Source organism: Athene cunicularia, assembly GCF_003259725.1.
Source record: "Athene cunicularia isolate RWA chromosome 1 unlocalized genomic scaffold, athCun1 chr1_part2, whole genome shotgun sequence".
Classification (NCBI taxonomy): Eukaryota; Metazoa; Chordata; class Aves; order Strigiformes; family Strigidae; genus Athene; species Athene cunicularia.
The window spans coordinates 38,185,948-38,208,134 of record NW_020799092.1 but is presented as its reverse complement, the minus strand read 5'-3'; the positions used below and the strand labels follow the sequence as shown (position 1 = coordinate 38,208,134).

At 35.9% G+C, this 22,187-nt stretch overlaps 1 protein-coding gene across 2 annotated transcripts in view; it reads left to right on the top strand.

The window, feature by feature from the left end:
- The window catches only part of METTL25 (methyltransferase like 25), a 59,379-nt gene extending 43,816 nt beyond the window's left edge, over positions 1-15,563 (top strand). For both annotated transcript variants that reach the window (XM_026868478.1, XM_026868479.1), the window contains 4 exons: positions 4-97; positions 12,985-13,059; positions 13,679-13,750; positions 15,293-15,563. In XM_026868478.1, the coding sequence (XP_026724279.1) occupies positions 4-97; positions 12,985-13,059; positions 13,679-13,750; positions 15,293-15,391 (340 nt within the window). In that variant the 3' untranslated portion in view covers positions 15,392-15,563. The remainder of the gene's footprint in view (positions 1-3; positions 98-12,984; positions 13,060-13,678; positions 13,751-15,292) is intronic.
- The last annotated feature ends 6,624 nt before the right edge of the window (positions 15,564-22,187 follow it).

The following is a 22,187-nucleotide window of genomic DNA, read 5'->3' as shown; positions in this document are numbered from 1 at the left end:
CAGTGATCGACATGTTGGAAAAACTTTCTCCAAATCATCCTCCTTCATAGATTATGTCAGAAAGTCTCTGAAAAAGCTGGAACTGGATGATTCAGAGGTCAGTCACTAAATAGAGACTGCATGCAATTCTTATATCTATATAAATTCTTGAAGTCAGCACCACAGTGCAGTGTTTAAGCCACTGAATTGATTTGGTGGCTGTATAAATATAAAGCTTTCTCATTTTTATTAATAAAGCCAATCCATACTTATTTTTACGTATTAAAAAAAAACATGTAAAAGTTGTGGGGTTTTATAGTGTTTTTGGAAATAGACTTCCATGTATAAATTCTTTAAAAGGTTTTGTTTTAAAATTACTTTATTCTAATGACTTTATATAAAATATCCCTTTTTATACATGGTGCTCATGATCGGAATTTTTTTAAGCTTTTACAGTATTTCTGAAGTTAATCCTACAAATGTCGTTTGAGGCAAAAAAATTTAATACGTACTCTATTTTATATATGCTGTCATTCAGAGGTAAATATACTTTTCAGATAGTGAATGAAAGTCATGAAGATCTTCTTGCCTGCACTGATACTGTACATCCTGATAAAAGTAACTCTTGCACCTTTTAAATCCAGCTGAAATGCTATCCTATGCCAACATGTTACTTTTTTGTCTGTCCTTAAGTTTATACTGAAAATGATCCAAAACCCCATGAATAATAAATCACCTAGTAAATACTCTGACCCTTTCGTTTTCATTTTTTTTCTGCAACAATATTATCTTTATCCCTTTGGACACCTTTTGAAACGGAAAAATGTGACATTATAGCAAGATAGACAATTCTGCCCATGCAGTATGTTTCCCTTATAATTTAGTTCCCAAAGTATTTCCAGTTTATTTTAGCCTTTAGACAGTCTCCCTCAGTAGACTTTGAAGATATTTGAAGGCCTAGTATATTTTTTCTTTAAATTAATAAATGTTAAAGATAAATATTAAGATTTTTAAATCACTTTCCTAGATAAAGAAGTAAATGCAAAATTGAGGTTTAAACTTATAAAATCTTCCAGAAATCTTTTAATGTTCTTGAATGTCTTGTCTTAGTACTACAGCTGCTAAATTGGTCAACAGATGGCAACATAGCATTAGACTGTGTGGTGATCACAATCACTCTGTGAGAACAAGTTGTTCAATGCAGACACTAGAGAATGATAATTAGAAAGTGTAGTACAAATCAAAGAAAAAAGTAGAAGTAGCAAGTATGTGAAATATTTGAAGTAAATGTTGTAGCAGTCTTTGGTAAAGCAATGCTTAAAATCTGTAGTCAAAATGTCAAATCACTTAAAATTTGCCATTCACATCAAACCATGAACTAGGACAAAAATGCAAAACCAAATAAAGTAATTGCAGATGACATTGGAATCATGCTTATAGTATTAAGAAAAAGACTTATGCCTGGAGTTCACTGTGGTTTAAAAGGATTATATTTAATTCTGTTTAAAATTTGAGCTACCTGTTTGTTTTTCTGTATAAACTGGCACTAACATCATGTATTTACACCAGCTGAAAGTAACTACGAATATGGTGTCTTCCTCAGTTTGTGTACAGTCACCCAAAAGTAAAAGTTTATTGTTTGTGCAATAATCAGTTTACTAAATCATTGAATAAACTCTACTGGTAGAGAGTTATAGATTCTTTTCTTTAAAACCACTAAGCATAGAAACTTTATGTCAATATGGCTGATTTTAGACATGCTGCCTTTTTCTATAAAGGGCCTGCACGATTGCAGGTTTCCCTGAGATAAAGATATCTGTCGACACTACTTCAAGCTGTATGTGTTTGTGTCGTTGCTAGAGACCTGACTCAAGTAAAGTGCTCATTTTTGCTTATATTTCTCCTCATTTTCATGTAGAGCTGTCTGCATACTGAAGACTGAATTTTATGCTGATCTAAACAATATTATTTTTTATTTCCCAGCTATGTTGAAATCTGCAGCAATACAAAACTGTGCTATTTTGATACTACTGAGAGGAAAGTTGTTACTGCTCCCTCAACAGTGGTTCTGACACTGCAGTTTTCATGGTGGAATCAGCACTATATCTACACAATATTGAAGAATGTGTTAAATTCCTCTCTTCAGAAGAAAAAAAATACTTACATAGCTAAAAATGTGATGAAGCCTAAACATTTGCTCTCAAAGACAACAAAAAATCAGAGAGAAATGTATGCAGAATTTGTTTTCTAGCTCTCTTTTTTAAAATGAACAAAAGAGCAGCTGTGCTGCATAGACCAAATGTCTACTCTGTCTCCGGCAGTGGCCAAAAACTAATGCCTTGGGAAGAATATAAGGCAAGAGTAAGCATTTATGAAATATACTTCCAGAATAATCCAAAATGTGCCTCTCATTCACAAAAAAAAAGGAGGCAATCATTGTCTTCATGCATAAGTTTATTTAGTTTAGGTGAAAAAAAACCCCACATAAACATGGGACATAAACATCCTCCCAAACTCATGGTTCATGATGAGCATCATAGCTGCACCTACGCCTCTGCTCCTGTTCAAGGAATAGCCCTGGTGCAGTCCAGTCTTTTTCCAGTCTGGACAAATGTGGAGTCAGGATAAAAGAGTGCAAGTGCATAAAACACCTGACCTGCCTTGATACTAAATTTTGTAAGTGTAATGCTTTTTGCTAGATATAGAACTGATGAAGACTCTTACCAGGTATAAATATCCAAACAGTAAGTTCATTTTTGCTATTATTTTTCAGTAAAAATCAGTTCTTCAACCCTGCCAGTTCTTCATGTGAACACATCCTGCTGCCTCTTTTATTTGTGAAATAGATGTAAAGATATTTGCTTATTTGAAGTAAGATCCAGACCCTTTATGAAAAGATTGTCAATCAGAAGTGAGTTAGAGCGAGACAAAATAATAAAATAGTTTTTCTACAAAAAAAAAAAATAGCATTTATCAGTCATTTAGGACCATTCATTGTTACAAGTTACTGTTATGGGACTGAAGTTTCCTATTATTAACCAAAATAATTTCCTCCATTGTGTTTCTTTTCAGTGTGGAAGTGCCTGTCAAGTCCAGATTAAACACTTAAATGCAAATGAACTATTTTTTAGTGCCTTTTGGTACAGGACCATTCCTTTCACACATCTCTTCACCTCAGTAGTAAACCTGAGACATGCACCATGATTACAGAATGTCTGACAAAATATTCTCATTTTGTAAGGGCAGAGAGAGGTCTTTTAGTGTGAGCTTGATACTACACAGGTATGGTTATATTGCTTCTAGCTTCAGAACTAATGGAATTGCTTTGTGAGCCATGAATCCGTGTACAGGGCTTCAGTAATTGTTCTGGATACACACCAAGGCGATATTTTATTCCTGGTTGTTTTCTTTGTCACAGCTCACTCCGTTCCTATACAATCCATGTTGTATGGGCAGAGCATTCTGTGTTGCATAGATATGTGAGAAATTCTTTCTATCAGAAGATAGAAAAAAAAATTGTTTAAAAAGCTTTTGACAGTGTCCCACATGGCATCCTTCTTTCTAAACTGGAGAGACATGGATTTGATGGGGGGAATTGGATGGGTGATCAAACTTAAAGAGTTGTGGTCAACAGCTTGATGTCCAAGTGGAGAGCAATGAAGAGTAATGACGCCAGGGGTTGGTGTTGGGGCTAGTGCTGTTTAACATCTTTGTTGGCAACATGGACAGTGGGATTGAGTGCACCCTCAGTAAGTTTGCCACTGACACCAAGCTGTGTGGTGCGGTTGACACGCTGGAGGGAAGGGATGTGCCATCCAGAGGGACCTGGACTGGCTTGAGAGGTGGGACCGTGCAAACCTCATGAAGTTCAGGAAGGCCAAGTGCAAGGTCCTGCACAATGGTCAAGGCAAACCCCAGCGCAAATACAGGCTGGGTGATGAGTAGATTGAGAGCAGCCCTGCAGAGGACTTGGGAGCAGTAGTGGATGGAAAACTATGAGCCAGCAGTATGCGCTCACAACCCAGAAAGCCGACTATCCTGGGCTGCATCAAGAGAAGTGTGGCCAGCAGGTCGAGGGAGGTGATTCTCCCCCTCTACTCTGCTCTTGTGAGACCTCCCCTGGAGTACTGTGTTCAGCTCTGGGGGCCCCAACATACGAAGGACATAGACCTGTTGGAGCAAGTCCAGAGGAGGTCCATAAAGATGATCAGGGGGCTGGAGCACCTCCCTTATGAGGACAGGCTGAGAGAGTTGGGGTTGTTCAGCCTGGAGAAGAGAAGGCTCAGGGGAGACCATAGAGCGGCCTTCCAGTACTTGAAGGGGGCTACAGGAAAGATGGGGAGGGACTTTTTATCGGGGAGTGTAATGATAGGATGAGGTGTAATGGTTATAAATTGAAGGAGGAAAGATTTAGATTAGATATAAGGAATAAATTCTTTCATGTGAGGCTGGTGAGACACTGGAACAGATTCCTCCCCCTCCCTGGCAGTGTCCAAGGCCCGGCTGGACAGGGAGTTGAGCAACCTGGTCTAGTGGAAGGTGTCCCTGCCCATGGCAGGGGGTTGGAACTAGATGATCTGTATGGTCGCTTCCAACCCAAACCATTCTGTGATTCTATGATTATATGTCTTCTTTCCCCTTTTATTCACTGATTTACCTAATTTAACACAAATGTGGGACTCTCACTTAATGCAATGAATCCTTCATTCCTGCAATGAATCCTTCATTCCTGTTCCTTCTAGAGGAGCCATCCACCTTTACACTGGCTAGCTTTGCTTCTTTCAAACAGCAAGAGCAATCACTCCTTCCTCTTCAGCAGAACATGTTTCATCTTTTTTTTGGAGCCATATTGCAGATGGATTTAAAATGGAGGCTCTTTATTTGGTTGCTACTTAAGACAATAAGTGCTACAAATGGCCTTGTCACAGCAAAAAGTCCTTCTACAAGTATTTCTGTATTTCTAGTCTTTGAAGAAAAACAAAACAAAACAAAACAAACTTTCTTAAATTGCCTGGTGTCCTGTACTTATTGGAGAAGATTAGCATAAGATCTTTCATAGGGCTTGGGTTTAAGGTGATTAAAGAGATAAAGTGTTTACAAGGCTAAGGCCTGGATGTGTGTCTGCTAGACTGAGATCAATGACCCACCTAGGATCCATTTCTGCTAGTTAGTGAGAGCCTCAGCGGGTGGAGCTGTTTAACTAAGAGAAGCTGGCCAGGATTCATGTGCAGTCTGGGAATAAGGAGAGAATACTATTTAAATGCCATGTCCGATTGCATGAAGGCTGGAAGCAGGCTGGAAACACTCCTGACACATCTGCATAGAAAAGCTATTAGTCACTTCAATTTGAACTCCTGCTATATTTACCCTATAGTTATTGCTATGGGCTAATGGCATATAAGGCAGTTACTTTGTCTTAGTCAAAATACTTTCCAAATCACTTAACCCTTTCAGATGCAGACATATTCTGGGGAGTTACAATAGCAATTCCAGAGCTTTCACACACAAAGAGAAATTGCTGTGCCTGTCAGCAACTGTGTTGTTGCAGATTTACTGGCTTTTGTTTAACTGAATTTCCAAGTCTCCTGTGACTGGTGTATTTAGTTTCAAACATCTAGTGACTGCACGTAACCTGAAGTTGCTGGGGCTCTTCCCCTGCAAAAGACGTTTATTTGGCAGGTGCCCCATCTCACAACCCAAGATGAGATCTGTGATAATAAATGCTCAGTTTCCACCATCCCAGTTTGCTGTAACCCTGACCAGACAGAAGCAGCTGCTCCCCATTTGTCTTTTTCTGATCCTGTGCTTCAGGTAAAGCATACAAAAAGATTTACACCTGTCAGATCTCAGCTGGTGGATCAGTAAAGGGCACTCGACCCTTCTGTGAGGCGTTGTACCCATCACAGTAGCATTACATTAATAAGACAATAAGAGAAACTCATGTCCTGTAAAAAAGCTCATTTATCATTTTAGCTAATTGAAACAACTTTGATATTTGATATATTATGTCTATCAATTCTAGACTCAAAATATTTCAGAGACTTGATTAGCAATGTGGCTAATTTTAGATATGTCATATTGTCCTGTATATTCTGCAAATGTATGTATTTAGAAATATATTTATTTAAATAAGCATGTTAGTGCATTCTTTCTCTACCATAAGCAAAACTCGTAGGTTTATTTATAATTACTGTTATATAATTTAATCTTATTTTTATAATACAAAACTATTACATATCATTCATTTATAAAATAATCCTTTTCCTATATTAACATAATTTTATTGCATTTTAATGTAATTAAATAAATCCAAAGATATCTGATATATATTGAGCTTACTAGGTCAGTTTTACTCGAATTCCTAAATTACTTCTCTTTGCTACATTGACTTTGTATTTTTGCAAACTCCAGCTTGTTTAATTTTGAGTAATAAAACTGGTAGATGATACTGAAATCAGAATTTGTGTCAAAATATAATTTTTTTTTTCACTAATTGCTTTTTTTTGTCAGAATTTTTTTTTCTTATGTCTTTGGACACTTTTTATATAGTTAGTGTGAATAGTTGATATATTTTTCATATAACAGTAGTGTTTTTTTAAAACAGTGCTACTTTTTAAGAAAACACAAGAGCATGCATATGTGCCTTTTTGCTTTAATTTTGATGATGCAAATGCCTACTAATATCATTAGTATACATGTAAAGCCTGAAAACTAAGAAATTGAGCTGAGTGATCCCTCAGTGATATAACTATCAAGTAAAAAATAAAGTCAAAGGTCTGAGTTTTTAAGACAATAATAAAAAACTGATTAAAATAAGAATATGTTAATTTTAAAGATAAGTGGTTTTACGGTTCAAGGATAAATATAGTTGTATTACAGGTTTCAGTGATTTATCACTGGTTTAGAACTGCAGTTTTAATGGTTCCTTTTTAAAATTGCTCAAATGGCAGAGTGAACATGGATTAAGGAGAAGTCTTCTCTTATTTTAAGATGAGGCAGTTATTTGTGTTAGCTAAATCTATATTTAATTTATTGGGCTCAGTCCTGAATAAATTTTCAGCAGACATATATTATGCTGTGCTTGCTTGCATTTATTTATGTGAAAATAGTGCTCTTTTTTAAATGAATGTAAAAATCATTCCAATTTGCTTTGTTCAGATTCCTATAGTGTTAGTTGGAAACACTTTAGTTAAAGCACTGCAAAGCCAAGAACTTAAGGATGGGACTTTCAAAAACTCCTTCTAAGAGAATCAGATGTCCTGATTCCATTAATGCTTTGTGAAAATGCAGCAGTAAATGTACATTGCAGATAACTTCAGAGTCAGTGGCTGGGAAAATGTTTGGAAACACCTCTTGAGTTTCTTGGGATCCATTCCTAAGATCCTATTTTTCCCCTTTCCACACCTAACCAGGAGCCATCTGACAAGCCATTACAAACATTGTAGTCCCTCTGAGGAACATGCAAGTGGAAGCTCAGTCCCCCCATGTTGGCTCTGAGTCCAGCCTGTGTCATGAGCTGTACTGGTTTTAGTCACTAATCATGTTCTTTTCATGTGATGGTGAGCAGGCTTTGAGAATATTTCTTCCAGTTTCCACATCTGTGCTTCTCATACAATACCATTTGCAATGTATCACATGTATTTCCTAGTTTGGTCCTACCGCAGCTGTTTTAGATGTTTTCATGTTCTTCTGATTCATTGAATATGACTATGTCAAAATATGTTCAACAGAATGTTTTGCATATTTTTTCATCATTTTAAACCATATAATTAAGAGACACTGTGCTCTGTACACATCATTGGCAAGCAACATTCTAACTGAATGAGCACGTAAGCTTGGGACAGGATAAAAAGAATCTGTCATGGAGTTTGTCAGGATAGGCTTCATTACAGTAATTGGGAAGCTGCTCTTCTTTAAAACAAGGTGTTTGGGCAGTTCCATCCTTCCTAGAAAATGCTTAATAAGGTTTCCATGGCCATGTGAGAACCTTCTAATATAATACACTGATCTTTATTTCTTCTACCTTTAATATAGATGATAGGTTTAAATTTTTGCAGGCAAAAGTAGTTTTTCATATGAATTTCTGATTTACTGACCTGACAGAATTTTGACCAAAGGAGTATGGCGTTCTCTAAAACACTTCCCAAAAGATCAGTTGAGTGAAGAATTTCTAAGCTTAAATTCAGCACTGATATGAATTCTTTAACTAAATGGATTTCTTTTACTTCCTAAATTCAAATGGCTTAATATTTTATTCATTACTTACCTGTAATTTTTCTCAGTTTCTAAAAATTGAGTCTTAACTAAAGAATTACTACTGGTAAATTCTTAATTTTTTTTTTTTTTTTTTTTTTTTTTTTTTTTTTTTTTTTTTTTTTTTTTTTTTTTAGTGTGTACTCTTTGAGATACCAATGGGCTAAACCAATTTTGTTTTCAAATAGATTTCTTGAAGAATGCTAACTGCCACCAGAATGATTTCTGAGAACTTGGTGGGCTTTGTGATGGAAAATTGTAAAAATTTGCTATATGGTATGGTCTCCCAAGAGTTTTGAACTGATCTAAGACACTGCTCTGCTAAAAGGGCTGCCTTACTGCTCTCTTATACTCTTGCTAGTGTGCAGGATAATGCTGGTAGAAGAAGAGAGAGGAAATATGGAAATGTGCAGTCAGTGCAGGGCAAAGCAGTCCTTTTGAGGCAGCAAAGAGGAATTACAGCTGTTTAAACAGGCTGTGGAACAGCATCCTTAGGCTCTGTCTCTCCTCTGTAGGGTATGTGCAGCACTGGGCAGTAAAAGAGACTAATTTAGTCAAAATACTCAGTCTAGAGAAAGACACAACTCTGAAAAAGTACTCTCTGGTGAAGTGTTAAGTGTGGTTGTCACACACCTTGTGCCTGAATGTTTTCAGAACATGCTCAGTCAGCATGTTTGTGGGATTGCAGTCTAACTTGGGTGTGCTCAGGTGTGGGGTATCTCCTGCGCTCTCTGGGTGCTGTTGACAGTCTCCTAGTTCACAACAGATGAGTCTGGCCTGTGCTATAGTTTTAGGCCAGCATATGGTGTAGTTACAACTAGGTCAATGGAGATCTTGCTGCTCTCTAGTTCCTCTAGTTGTTTCAGCTATTTGAGCAACTGTACCAATCCACAAAGAAATTGAAGAAAGCATGCATCACCATCACAGTGGAAAGCGTCAAGGTGCTTTTGTTCACAACTTGATAAAGACCAGGAGACATTGTAGCTAAATCAGCAAGAAATACTGGCCAAATCCTCTCTGTATGTATTGAAGGTTACTTGAATATCAGTAGCATAAGCTAAACCTTTGGGTGCAGAAACATTGTTAAGACAATTGAATATGTATTTAGGCTTCTTCATGCATTTTCACTCAGGGCATAAGTTCACAGTATCAACATCATAATGTAAGAAAAAAGTTCAGTGCATGAATTGAAAGAATTTTTTGGGGGATACACAAATGTGTGGCAACCCTGCATTAGAGACAATTTGCATGGACAACTCCAGTGGATAAGTGGGGCTTGCTTTGTATGTGTAAGTGCAATTCTGTTCATGAAAATAAATACCAATAGTTCACTCCTACTTCACCTTGGAAGGATAGCTGAAGATTGTGTTAGGTACCTTTTAAGAACTGAAGCCATGTGACAAGCTGTTGCATTTTCAGACAAAGAGAGCGTCACCTGGATTTTAGTCTTCCAATAAATTGATCACATAGCTAGCTACCAGTTACCCTTTTCTATCAATGCTTTTTAGTGGACACTTTCTCTCTTTTCCGGCTGGGCTGTTGCATTGAATTAGTTCACTCACCAAACTTTTAACTGAGGCACAGTTTAGAATAGTACCTAATCTATCCTTAACAGCAGAATGTGTTCAGTCAGAATGTGTAGTAAGGAAGGAAGGAGAGGAAAAGCATTTGGGCTTAGTACTTGAGTATGCCAACATCCAAGGGTCATTTTTGACCCGGCTTTTTATTTGCCAAACATTTCACAGCTTGTTTTCATTTAATTTGAATGCTTCAAGTTGAAAAATGAAGAACATAAAAGAAGCAAAAGCAGAAAGGTTTCATGATTGCATTATTACAAATGCAGATCTTTGTATTTTAATTCCAAATAGCTTGTAATTTAAAAAAAAATCCATTATACTAAACCCCTTTTAATTTTCATTTGAAATTAAAAGCTTATAGGATAGAGGTAAAATAAAATATTTTGTTTATCTCATGACAAAAAAAAAAAAAAAAAAAAAAAAAAAGTCCCTCAGATAGTTGCACAGCTTTACTGAAAATAAGCCAAAAAAAAATCCTGTTAGTCCACACTAGTACTGCCAGATCAGCTACTCAACCTTGCCTCTGTAGTTGGGAAAAAGAACTTCCTAAATTAAAAAAATATGACTAAAATACTACAAAAGTTTTTCTAGCCCATCCCCTTGTTTTAAGGCAGAGTTAGAATTTTGCATCATTCCTGAAAAATATTTGTCAGATCTTTTTAAAGTTTTCTGTGATGGAGACTGACAACCTCCCCAGTCCTTCATTAACCTCAAAGAGAGAAAGTTTCTTCAAGTTTCTGATTTTTGTCTGATGCAATGCAAGCCCAATAGCTTTATCCTATCCACTATAGACACAGTGAACAAACTGTTCTCTGCTTCTTGGTGATAGCCTTGTAAAAACTGTTATTATGCCCACTCTCAATTTTCTCTAATTTAGCATGATCAGCTCCAGTTCTCACAGTCTTTCTTCATAGGTCATGTTTTCTAGATCTCTGATCTCTTTTCTCTCTCAGGGCTTTTTCAGACAGCTAATTTCTTTCTTTGAAATCTGATGCCCAAAAATGGATGCAGTATTCCAGCTAGAGCTTTGCCACTGCCAAGTAGAGTTGAAGGATTACTTCCTGCGCTTTGCGGGCTGCTCTCCTATGGATGTCGCAGAATAGCGATTGCTTTTTTTTGCAGTCACTCAGTTGTGATATGCTGTATCTCCCTGGCTGTCATTTTGTGTTCCTCATCCTGAACAGCTGATTATTTCTGCCTGTGTGTAGTCCCTTCTGCTTTTCTGTACAGCATTTCAAACTTCTTTTCTAAGCACTACTCCAGTTTCTGGAAATTATTTTAAGTTCTAGCAATGCCCTCCTGTTGCACATTTGCAGACTTAGTTAATCTGGTTTCTGTTCTATTGTTTGAGTTCTTAATGAAAACATTGTATTTTGTAATAGACCTCCAGTCAGCAAGTCTTTTCAGTTGTTCAAAGACTCATTAATAACTACTCTTTGATTCTGGTCATTCAAACAGTTTTCATTTGCTTTATAATACTTTAAACCTTGCTTTTTAAATTTGCTTATGAAATTTTATCTGAAATGGTGTCAAAAATGTTGCTGAAATAAAAATATATGACAACCAGTTGTTTTTTACTGTTGTGAATCCTTCTTACAAGCAGACTGACTTGTGATTTGTTCTTGACAAATCATGTTGACTATTACTCATCTGCTTATCTTTCATTGTTTTTAAATTCTTTATTTATTCGATTTTTTTCAGTGTACTGAATTTGAACTGACTATAATAAAACACATACATACATCTACTAGCCATCTAACATTCCATCTTTGAGAACTACTCAGTGACAATGAGTTCTGAGGTCACTTCATTCCCTTCTTAGCTATCCTAGGATGAAGTTCATAATACTTATAAAACTTGTAATTTGTGGAAATGTTCTCTAGTTTGTTTCCCTATTTTAGGCTGGGATTTTACTTCTTTGCAACTGGATTAGCCCCATGCTCTCAGATGATTCTTCTAATAAATGTCTACAAAAATTTATTAAACACTTCAGCTTTCCTAACCTTTTGTCATAGAATCATAGAATTATTTAGGTTGGAAAAGACTTGTAAGACCATTGAGTCAAACTGTAAACCTAACACTGCCAAGTCCACCACTAAACCATGTCCCTAAGTGCCATATCTATAAGTCTGTCAGTACCATTACTGTTCTGCTAAGTTGTGGACTAGCTTTTTCCATAGCCACAACAGAGTGGACATACTGCAAACTCCCGATACTGAAAAAGCACATCAGGCTTGCTCAGCTCTGCTCTGCTCTTTCCAGCAGTCTCCATCACCAATAACACTGGAAACCTACTTCCCCCTCCTCTAACAGCTTCCTTAAGTGGCCCAACTGTCTTGTTTAGCATCCAGGGCTGTGAACAGCAGAAGAGTAGTGACATCATGACCTTTAAAAACTGGAAAATGTTGAAGTCTGGCTGTCCTATAGAGAACATACATTGTGAAGAGCAGTTGTGGTTGTAGCTCTAGCTACTCGCTGTGGTGCACTGGCCACTAAAGGCTGAAAAGAGAAGGGATATTTGTCTTAGTCGAGTTCATGAGCTGTCTTTGTATCAAGTTCAGCCCCACCTCACAGCATTTCCAGTTACAGTGGCAGTGCTGGCAGTGTTGCATCAAGTGATTAGGAGAAGAGGGGAACATGTAGTAGTTCAAAGTAAATAGCAAAAGTTTTATTTTAAAGATGGGTAACCTGAGGCACAGAGAAACAAAGCATTCTTTCCAGAATCTGATAGTAGGTTTTGAAATGTGAAGTACCGTCCAGGAGCCCTGACTGAAGCGTGTTACTCTCACATCAGAATTCACTCCTCAGCTGCTTAAACAAATCCCTTAGAGATGGGTGTAAGGAGAGGATAAGATATATGGGAAAGGAAATGAGAATGTCATCTCCACTTTATTGTGTAATACTCATTTAAGAATGGCTAGAGCTTTCCGAATAATGAATGTATCTCAGTATTTCATGTCAGTGCAAAATGCTGTCTGAAGAACAGTTATTGTAAATGAGAACTGAGAAACTGCTACTGGAAAATTATTATAAACCTTAGGAAAGTGCTAATTTCAAAAACAAAACATGGATTTCATTTTATAGTGTGACTTTCCATTAGGAAAAAATACTTTATTTTAAAGTTCTCTTGAAAAAATAACTAGAATAACTGATATTTTTTTTTAATCCCTTGCAGCTCCCAGACAGCTGTATAATGGATTACTATGAAAAATACAAGCACAGAATGAATGAGCTTGAAGCATTTAATATGGTAAAAGTTATAGGATTAATACTATTACTTTGTATATATGTGATAGTATAGAACAAAGCCCTGTTAAATTTTATGTGGAGATGGACTGTCTTACGCTATAGTATGAAAACTCAAAAACAAAGCAGCTCCCCCTTCCAAACTTTGGAGCATATCCTATTCCCAAACTATATTAGGTGTCAGTAAAATAATAAAGTGAACACATGGAAGATTCTTTTTCAAGAGGGACTATTACCCTGGAAAATGAAATGTCAGTCTCCTTTTAAACCTCAACTGGTCTCCATGCAGTTATTTCATAAAAATTCTTTTTATTAAAATTCATTATTTCCCTCTTTAAAATTGTTCTGCTTCATATAATATCATTTTCTTGTTGGACAATGTCTCAAAACCAACTAAACAACTTAGTTTCCTGGCCTTATGGCATTTCATGTTTTTTTGATCTGTAATATAATCTGTTCTGAAGATGTCCATCCCACAGGGAGAATGGGCAAGGTGACATTTGTACAACAGAACCACTAGAAAATGATTGACCTTCCTGGAATTGTTCTGTAGAAGTGTAGCCCTTTGGAAGTATACTATCTCTCTTTCCCAAAATCCTTATAGTATCTAATCTTTCTTTCAGCTGAAGGTTGTTCTGGCTCCCTGCATAGAGGTTTTGATACTTCTGGATCGTCTTTGCTACCTCAAGGAACAGGTATTTTTACATTATGTTTTATGATACCTAAAGGCTACATCACTGAAATGAGACTATTTCAGCCAATTTATTACTGTGTAGACGAAAAGTCTCTGTTGCAGCATTATTATTCTCATCATATTTGCAAAAGTATAAGCATTCATTCCATTTAGTATAAACATATGCCCAGCAGATGTTTTTATTTTCAGCAAAGCAGCAACAGTAACGTTTATGTTCTTTTAATTGTATGGTAATTACTAGTCAATAGACAGTAAAAATAAATTAATTAAATATGAAAGAAATCTCGTTTTATACTGCATATTGAGATAATTAATAATTAAAAAGAATATTGGAAATGCTAAAAAATTGTGCTGTACATGCTAGAGCTTCCATTGAATATGTTTTAGAATATATAATTCAAGAAATTTTGAATTAGGTCCAAAATGTTTACAATTTCCTTTTATTGTTTCTTAATTAAGATTAATGATGAGAGAGGGTGCACTTTTTCCAACTGTATGGGTCAACTGAGGTACATTTGACTAACATACAGCCTGAATATATTTTACAAGTATAGACCTGGGATATAATAAGCAAATGCTACTACATTTAATCCATAATGATTTACATTACAGTGTTTCTTTTAACACTAATTTTGAGCTTGGCCTGATTAACTCAGAAGCAGCAGTCATACTTTCTCTGTACCAGTAAACATTTTTCAGACAAATAATAATTTGCTAAGGGGAAGTGATAGCATCTTCCACCTTCTGCTCTGGGCCATGGTCAAAATAAAATTTTAAAATAAAAAAAATCATATGAATAACTCTGTTTTTCCACAATAAACCTTTCATTTTAACAGCTCCATTTTGTCAGAAGTAAAAATTCACTTTATACTCTGCCACAGTGCACTTGGAACCACTGAATTGTAGTAAATGCATGCTTTTGTTCTAAACTGGTATTTTTACAGAGAGGCAGTTTAAAATATTTAAATAATGATGTATTTTCCCAAATGCCAACCAGTTATAAATCACATAGAGATCTGAATGATTTCCAAGACAGGAGATCAGACTTGCTGCATTTAGCACTAATTTACCTTTTCTAAATGTAATATACGCATTGATTTCATCTTGTACTAGTTGATTCACAAAATGTGTTTAGGAAGAAAAAAGAGAAATGATAAAAGCCATATGCAACATGAAGACCGGATCCAGCTGGCCTGGTTCATTTGAAAAGTCAGTTAATTAGCTTCAGTAGTAGAACATGCTGCATAAAATGAGTAGGACATGTCCTTAATTTCTTTGCAATAGTTCAACTGAAAAAAAAGCTTTATTGATGAAGGGGGTGGTAATAGTGCTAGAAATAATTTAATGACTTTGAAATACATCCTGCTTTGGGTGTCCTTTTTTTTCCCCAACAATCTTTCTATGATTTTCTTGTTAGATAAGTGTTTTTCCTGCTTGGCATTAAGGATTTTTTTTTTTTTTCAAAAAATGTGAACCTATTACAATAACTTAGCTTTTAAGTCAAACACATTTTTATGTACTTCAATCATATATCATTTTACAGGACAACATTGCCTGGTCTGGACTTGTGAAGTTATTTGATCCTGTGAAATCCCCTAGATGCTATGCAGTTATTGCTCTGAAGAAACACTTGTGTTTTTAAGTGGAAGCAAATTGCAGATAGGTTGAAAACTCTGAACTGATACTGCCCTTTCCTCACTTTTATTCTGTTATTTTTAAATGATTCCTCAAGTACACTGCTTTTCAGCTGCAAAAGTAAGAAATGCAGTACCTCTTTAAATCATGAGAAATAAATATCTCCTTTATAAATACCATTGCTTCCTTATGTCAGTTATTAAATAATGTTGAACATCTGATGTTATTGTAAAAGTTATGACCTGTATTATGTGATTGTTGGTTTTTATGTTTCTTCTTCTTAAGTCATTATACTCAGTATACTATGTATCAATACCACTTCTCTTGATATTTCTAATCACAAAATCATACCTTCTCAATTCTTACCAGTGGCTGGCATCAGCAGTCTCAGACTAGCCTCACCTTTTCTTTTGCAGAGCATAAAGAGAAGAACAGCCTGCACTGTAAACAAGAGGTTCATAGACTAAATAGGATTTTTGTACTTCCCTGTTCAGGTCATCGGGACCAGCTCATTTATAGAGCAACTGAGAAGAGCCTAGACAGTAACAACCTGCAAAGAGCAGTTTTGTATTATTAACCCTTCTTCCTTCAGGCGTGTTCCTGGTTCGCACTTGTTTGCCTGTCACTCTGAAAGAAAAAATAGGAGTGCTTGAATACAGTGGGAGATTTCCCAGTGCTTAAGAATCAGCTGCCCTGCTGTGGTTCACTCTGTAATCCTTGGGTTGTATCAAAAAGCTATTATCTGGCCCAAATGTGTTGGGTACAAATACTTTGGTACCCAAGTGAATTGAAACTTGCTAGGCAGTTTCTTGTTGGCTCTACTGCATTCATGAGTGGGAAATTTATTTGTTGATGCATTTATCTCAATGGGTTGCCTAATTAAACTTGCAGATTTTCCATCAATTATAAAAGAAAAGTTTCTATTCTAAGTTCTAGTGCTTTTATTAGAATTTTCCAGCATATGTCAAACATAATTAACTACCAGTGCACAAAAGAAAGGACAACAAATAAATAACAAAATACAGCATTAAAGAAGAGGAGAGAATGCAACTCTGGTGTGCAGAAGATAAAGATAACAAAGTATTTTTATATTGATTGTATAGTGACAGTAATAGTCATGGGAATCTGATAGATTCAGATGGGAGTAGGAACATAGCCTACTCTGTTTCAGGCTGCAAAATATAATGAGACCTTATGAACATGGCCATTCAAGAAAAAGAGACGTGACTTGTCAGAAAAATACATCTCTCTTGATGTGTTCAGTTGGAAGAAAAACTTTTATTTGGTGGTATAAGTTCACTGCTGTGTATTTTAGGACTCACAGTACTTATTAGCTACATGGATCCAGTATGAGCTTCTCACATTTGTTTGGTCCCACTATGTTCAGTCCTTAGAGCTGCTGAACACCTGCCATATTCAAGGAAATTAACAGAAGTTGCAGGTGCTCACAGCATCTTTGGAGTAGAGCTAAGAAAAGAAAATGAGGCCTTCTATATATGCCATTTTTTGTTATACAGAGTATTGAGGAAACTAACAAGCTGGTAGATTCTTTTCCCTTGAGAGCAATCAAAAGAAATCTTTTCCTAACCCCTAAGCATCTGGAAGGAAAAAACCCCACCAACAATATATGATCTAAAGAGGCAATCTAAAATACATGATATTAAAAAAAAAGGATAAACAAAAGTCTTAGAAAAATAGGGTTTATTCTATTTTGTTCTGCTAAGACATGATGACTAATTACTAGTAAAGTGTTAAGAGTGTTGTCATCTCAATCTTATGTGCTGCTGGAAAAATTTACCTGGGGATGAATTTGTGCTTTGTGTTATAAATTGATTCTTCAGCTTTTTCAGACCAAATACTAAAAAAGGGGCATATATGATGTCCAAACAAAGATGACAGTTTCTCACTGAAAGCAAGTGCTTAAAAGTACCCTGTTATGGCCCCAAAATATTTTTAGCAAGCCCCACCTGGTTGTGTGGGGCCACACCCTTTCTTGTGTGAACACAGTCAAAGTTGCATAGGGTATACATACTATTGCTAATTTTGTGTGACATTTTAACACATGTAGTGCTATCTAAATTCTAAGTTAAATTCTTGTTACTATCTTAAGAGGACATTTGCAACAGTTTAGGATAAAAACCATATCTGTAGGATCAGCACAAATGCTTTTCTACTTATTCAAAAAGGTCTGAATAAATTTGCATACCCCTCCCTCCCCTCAGCAACTTCTCAGGCTCTTTCCTAGTCTCTGCAGGCAAAGACAGACTTAGAATAATAACTATCAAGAGGTTTATCTGACAAGTTTGCATTCAACAAAGTCAGTTGCTGTCTGCTCTCAAAGCCGTTTCAAAGCTCTGGATGCCTGAATACCTGTGAGCTTTTGTTTACATGATGGAGAAATCCCTGACAGTAATCAAGATGAATAAAATTATTTTTCTTCATGGTTATTGCCATAAATTCTTCCATAATGTAAACCATATCCTAAGTATGATGAACTCTTGTTTTGCCAATTATCAGGCCTAGCATAAAGGACACAGCCAGCATAAAGATGAACCAATAACCAAGTTGTATTTGATACAAAAGGGTCAGTACATGGGTGAGCACTGGGGGGGGTACAAACAAGTCAGTCACATTTTACATAATCAACATCAATCCCACTGACCCCAACAACAACACCACACAACCAACAGTGGGTGGAATAAATGGTGAAATGCAGTCTCCCATAGAAGGGACAGGAGACAACTGAGTCAACAAACCAAACACATAAGACCAAGGAAGCCACATGCTGGATCTCTACACAGCCCACATTTACAAAAGCCAGAGTTGACTGGAGCCCAGTCCCAGGGAGGCAGGAGGTCCCTCCCTAACAGGGAACTCTGCACAGGGCACCCACCTCACAGACAGACACTGCCCCTGCCTGCAAGTGGTCCCAGCTTTTATCCCCAAGTGGGACACCTGACCTTTGCTTACTTACTGCAGACACCTGGGGTCATTTACCCAATGGCTCTCCCTGCAAGGCCGGCCGCACCCTGGACAGAAGCCTAAAGGCAAACTCACCCCCCCCTTTGTGAAGGGCTGTGGGAATCACCCATGTGTCAACCTTAATTTGGGGATTGGGGTTGAAACCCCAGAGTTTCAAGTCTTTTGATAGAAAGAATCTCTATTTTCTTTCAGTGTGATAGAGAGCTATCTATCTTGATGTGCTCCCTAAGAAATAGTGGATGTATCGGCTTTCCCTCAGGTGTTTGCTTGATTCTGTTCATGGCACACCTATGCATTCTGTAGCAGATTTGGAGTGGTTTATTTTTCTTTGGACTGAAACCTGTTCTTGGATGGATGCAGGGTATTTGTACAACCTTAATATCCAAGAGTATGTTGTAGCATTAAGATCTCCAAGCCTGCTTTTCTGACAATAAACTTTAATTCTACAATTCAGATTCATGTCTTAGAACATCACACCACAAAAAAATTTTGCACTTAGTTTCTGGGATTTTAGTTTCAAATTTTTCTCTGATTAAATATTAAGGGGTTTTTATTATAAATTATCTTCTTTATTGACATGATTTGTTAATTTACTGTTAAAAACAACTATCAGCTTAGAGAAATGCTTTTACTATGTCATGATGGAGTTAAAATCTTGAGACTCAAAATATGTATGTCGTATGATGGTGTAAAATCTGCACAGGGGAAGCATACTAAATATATTTGGCTTGGTAGCAGCTATATGTCTTTTTGATGATTGGAGCATTCTTTCCTATCAGTATTTATTGGTTCAGATATACTTTTTTCTAAAAAACATCCTAAGTGTGTCATTATATTGCCAGAGACCACTGATACTAAGGGCAAGTGGTAAAATAAGACCAGCACCAAGGATGTCTTTCCTGCTTATGTGTGAAACAGCCAACTTAGTATGGTGCTTCAAACTTCCTTTTCTTAGAGAAGTAGCCAAATATGCAAATTTTGTTAGCATCTTTAAATCTCTTTATCCCATGCATCTTATCTTACTGATATATGTCCTCCTTCTTGCTGATATAGCAAGATTTTCTAGTGCTCTGAAAGGAGAGAAATCCATGCTAGCCTATGAGCCATTTTTAGTGTCCATAATCAAATCAGAACAGAAATATAGTTGACCAGACATTTAAACTGGCCACCTAACCCTTAGAACTGTGACTTTAGCTTCCTTGGTTTCTGAGATCTATTCAAATTTTGCAAAATTCCCATACTTCCTGCTGGATGGGTCATGGCCTAAATCTCTGGGATCCAGCTGCAGTTCCCTCACCATTTGAAATAATCAACTCAGTTTGGTGGTTTTATATTCTGTATCTCCAGGCAACTGCTGAATAAGTTTGTTTCTTTGAATGTGCTTATCCCTGGTTGTTATCTTTGTCAATGTAGTATTTCAGCATACCACAAGAAAAGGACTAAAAACTTCCTGAGATTTAGAATGCCTCAGAGAAGTTGCACCGCAGTTATGCTTCTTGTTGCTTTCTTCCTTAAAGTCTTGAAATGAATTCCTGATGATCAGACAGATTAATAAGCATCAGACAGCCTGAGAGGCATAGGTTATTAAAAAATACTAGGAACACAAAGATTTCTCCATATATATGACTATTGAAATCTATTTATCAGACGTCTTCAGTCAGTTCAGTCTGTAGTTACTTCAGTCAATAGTGACTATCATTAATAGGTCTACAAAATTTTGTCCAGTGGTTTATGTTCCACAGGTGGATTTTTCTCATAAAATAGTTTTGATACTCATCAAAACAGTAAATGACTTCAACTAATTGCTATGAGTGGCAGCTACTTCTAGATTTTTTTTTCTTTGATTTGACAATTTTAAGTTGTTTTATCCAAGTGGAATCCTACTATATACCATAATTTCCTCAGAACTATGGATTTGAAAGAAATCAGAAAATGGTTTGTAGATTACCAATGAAATTTAGAAGAAATTGAAATTGTACTGAATAAGTGTGATCTTGGGTAGGAAAGCACAGTATATGTACAGATTACATCATGAGGCATACAGTTGTCCAGAATTTGTTAAACTCACAAATACAAAACACATAGGCAAGATTATATATGCACAATATCTCAAAGATTTGCCGTTACTGTGAATTATATTACTATTCTTTATAAACTGTAGGAAGAAATGTAATTATCTTATTCAATGGAAATACAGGAAAGAATTTTCAGTGGGTAAACAGGAGATTCATATTTTAAACTTTCCTAACAATCTAGGAACTAGCTGCAAAGGTCAAAATTTTTTTTAGGTCAACAACCTGATATATTGTTCACTCTGGGAAATCAAGTTCTTTTCTACACAACATTTATTTTATACCTGTTGTATATTCCATAGTTTTGGTCTATGCTTGCTTTTTTTTTTTTTTTTTAAAATAGTTTATTATTAGATTATCTCTTTTAGTCTTTTGCATTTATAGTCACAGTGGCTATGTATAGTAAGAAAGGACTTCATTTCCTCTTGTAACATGCTAACAAGATACAATTATTTAAAATTAACAGGCTGTCTAAAAGCAAAATATCATTTCTAAATTTAACTGTGGATTAAAGAATTCTGCACGTGAAACCTGCGCAAACTTTTAACTTCTCAGTACAAAATTCTTAGTTTTATGTAAGTCTCTTTCTCTTTGCATCTGGACCAATATGAACTTACTCATGTAGATAAAGATGTTGTCAGGGCAGCAGGTACTGAGTTTCACATGGAATTTATCAAGAAAATCAAGATGCAGTAAATCTACTGAGCCAACAAATCAGACTGTTAGACGAAACCTCAGATTGCCTTAACACACCAACTGTCAACTCTTTCATGAATCGCTGATGAAAAGAGTAAAGCTGTCTGCTTACTGAATAACTCAGTAGTGTTTGGCACCAAAAGAGAAAATTTCAAATAAGAAGAAGCAACAGATCACCTCTCCTGATTATGTAAACCTTCAGAAACAATAATTAAAATGTACTGTTGTAAATCTATGTTGTTTATTACACCTCCTATTATAAGAGTAATGAATAAAGACTGACAGCAGAAGCAGCCATGCTGTTTCTCAACTATAAATCCTAAATTCACTTGTTAGTCTTAGAAAGGCTGAAGTCATCAAGAGGACACACACAGATTTTAGAAAGTGTAGAATGAGCTGTACATTACTTGGCTAAATGTGCCATTTTCTAACCTTTTTATGCTGTAAGGCATGGATATCAATTCAAAGAACACAACTCGCAAAATATTCAGTGGACAGCACATAAACCAAGTTTTATCAATTTTAAGCTCTTCAGTGGTTATTTGTTAGCAGACTATTCTTAACTAGCAAGGGTTATAAGGTTGGTTTCAGCAGAATTGTTGCTGTGCTCTTTATGATTACAAATTTTAAATAAAAGCAAATTAAAAAATGTAAACCCTTACCTTCCCAGAAATTTTAGTTTTAATTTGAAAATATGAATAATGGTACAGTCACGTAGTGAAAATATATATCATTAAGATTAGCCCTAGACAGATTCTTCAGTAAAAAATATCTGGCCAACAAGAGCTTTAGAGAATTGCTCATTTGCTTGTCTTAAAAATCACACTTCTTTTTAAAGTCACACTTCTGTAGTGATGTTGAACTTTTTTTTTTTTTTTTAATAGAATTCTATTGAGTTTATTTAGAAAAAGAAGGTATTCAAAGAAAAAAACATTGAGAAGTGCCACTTTGTTTCTGTGTTATCCTCAAACATTATTGCAGGAGCAAGAGAAAATGTAACAAGTGTATATAAAAGGTGATTTTCTGGATAACCATTCAATTTGCACTAGTTAA